This window comes from Nicotiana sylvestris, chromosome 5 (genome assembly GCF_000393655.2).
Source record: "Nicotiana sylvestris chromosome 5, ASM39365v2, whole genome shotgun sequence".
NCBI lineage: Eukaryota > Viridiplantae > Streptophyta > Magnoliopsida > Solanales > Solanaceae > Nicotiana > Nicotiana sylvestris.
Window position 1 is genome coordinate 16,493,035 of NC_091061.1, and position 1,410 is coordinate 16,494,444.

The 1,410-nt window shown below is 34.3% G+C and overlaps 1 protein-coding gene across 1 annotated transcript; it reads right to left on the reverse strand.

Moving 5' to 3' along the window:
* Positions 1 to 723: 723 nt before the first annotated feature.
* On the reverse strand, positions 724 to 1,410 carry LOC104220409 (protein MIZU-KUSSEI 1-like). The gene has a single exon (XM_009771275.1). It carries the CDS (start codon positions 1,408 to 1,410, stop codon positions 724 to 726), a length of 687 nt encoding a protein of 228 aa, XP_009769577.1.

Genomic DNA, 1,410 nt, shown 5'->3' on the forward strand with positions numbered 1-1,410 from the left:
CTATAAAATTATTGCTTGTCAATTTATTTCTCATAGTTCTTCAAAATGCCTTAAAGATATGTTTTGATCTAGGGAGTCCATGAATATTATAAGTATGACATTAGTGCATAGCTAGTTTGATGATTTTGAGGTCCTCTAAGAGTTGAGAGCACGGAAGGAAATAGTTATTTTATCACTGCAATGTACTTAAACTATTTAAGATGCCCAAGCGCACAAGTAATCTGCAAACAATGAGCATATGATATGTACTGCCATAAATAAAATGATTATAATGATACATACCTTAATAAAATATGGCTCAACTTAGCGGGAGTTAAGAATAAAATTAGAGCTTCGTGCTGATAACGTGTTATAAAATAAAAGCAATGCAGTAAAATGTAAACAAGAAGAGATAGAGAGAATGGAGAAGTGTTTTCTTCTTTCACTTTGGTGTAATTTTTCATTGCAATTACATGGTCTTTTATAGGCATAAAAAGTAGAGATGATGGACATAAAATAGGAAATTTAATCTTTAAGTTATTCACAACATGGACATCCAATGTAGTATCCAATGTACAAACTATTCATAACACAAACTAATTTTTCTGATATATAAGTAATACTCCTTCGTCACGTCACTGCTAGTATAATATACCAAAAAAAACAAAGGAGTAGAACGAGGCGATCTTTCCCCAAAAAAAGTTGTACAATAAAAAAAGAGCACTAATTAGATGCTAATCCTACTTAATTAAGAGATCGTAGAAAAAAAATGCTTAGCTCTTGACCCATATTTTCTTCTGGATCAACCAAATGAAAGGATTCAGAATCATGAGATCCATTAACCCTTTCAAATTTTCCTCTTAGATACATAATATCATCATCCTCTCTCTTTATAATAGTGCCAGCTCCAACATTTTTTGACTCCAATTTTCTCAACACTTCTAAATCAGCTTTTGTAGGTTTTCTTTTAACTGCAAACCCTACTTTCTTTCCATTACAATACATAGTCCATATTGGCATAGACAAAAGAGAAGACGAAGAAGACGAAGAAGAATAAGAAGAGTGCTCGGATACCAAATTCGTACTACTCTCTAACGCGATTCTCACTATTCCCTTTCGCATTTCTCTAGCGAGTGTGGTTGTGGAAACAGCAAGTTCAAGAAGAAGAATAGGGTTTGTGGATTTAGGGTTTGTTTGGATACAAAAACTAACTTTTCCTTTACGAGAACCGAATATTGTGCCCGTTATTGTTGTTGTTGTTGTTGCTGCTGAGTGGTGCTTGAAATAGGGTATGGGTTTTTTCTCGTAGTTATCATCTTCAACAAATATACAATTGCAACGAGGAACCAGAAGTTCCACGAGAGAACGAACATACCTCCATGAACGCACTTGTTTCTGGCAATCCACAGAGGTGATTGGGGAGCTGATCAT

Coding starts and splice junctions, on each gene's coding strand:
- LOC104220409 (XM_009771275.1), bottom strand. CDS start 1,410: ATGATCAGCTCCCCAATCACCTCTGTGGATTGCCAGAAACAAGTGCGT.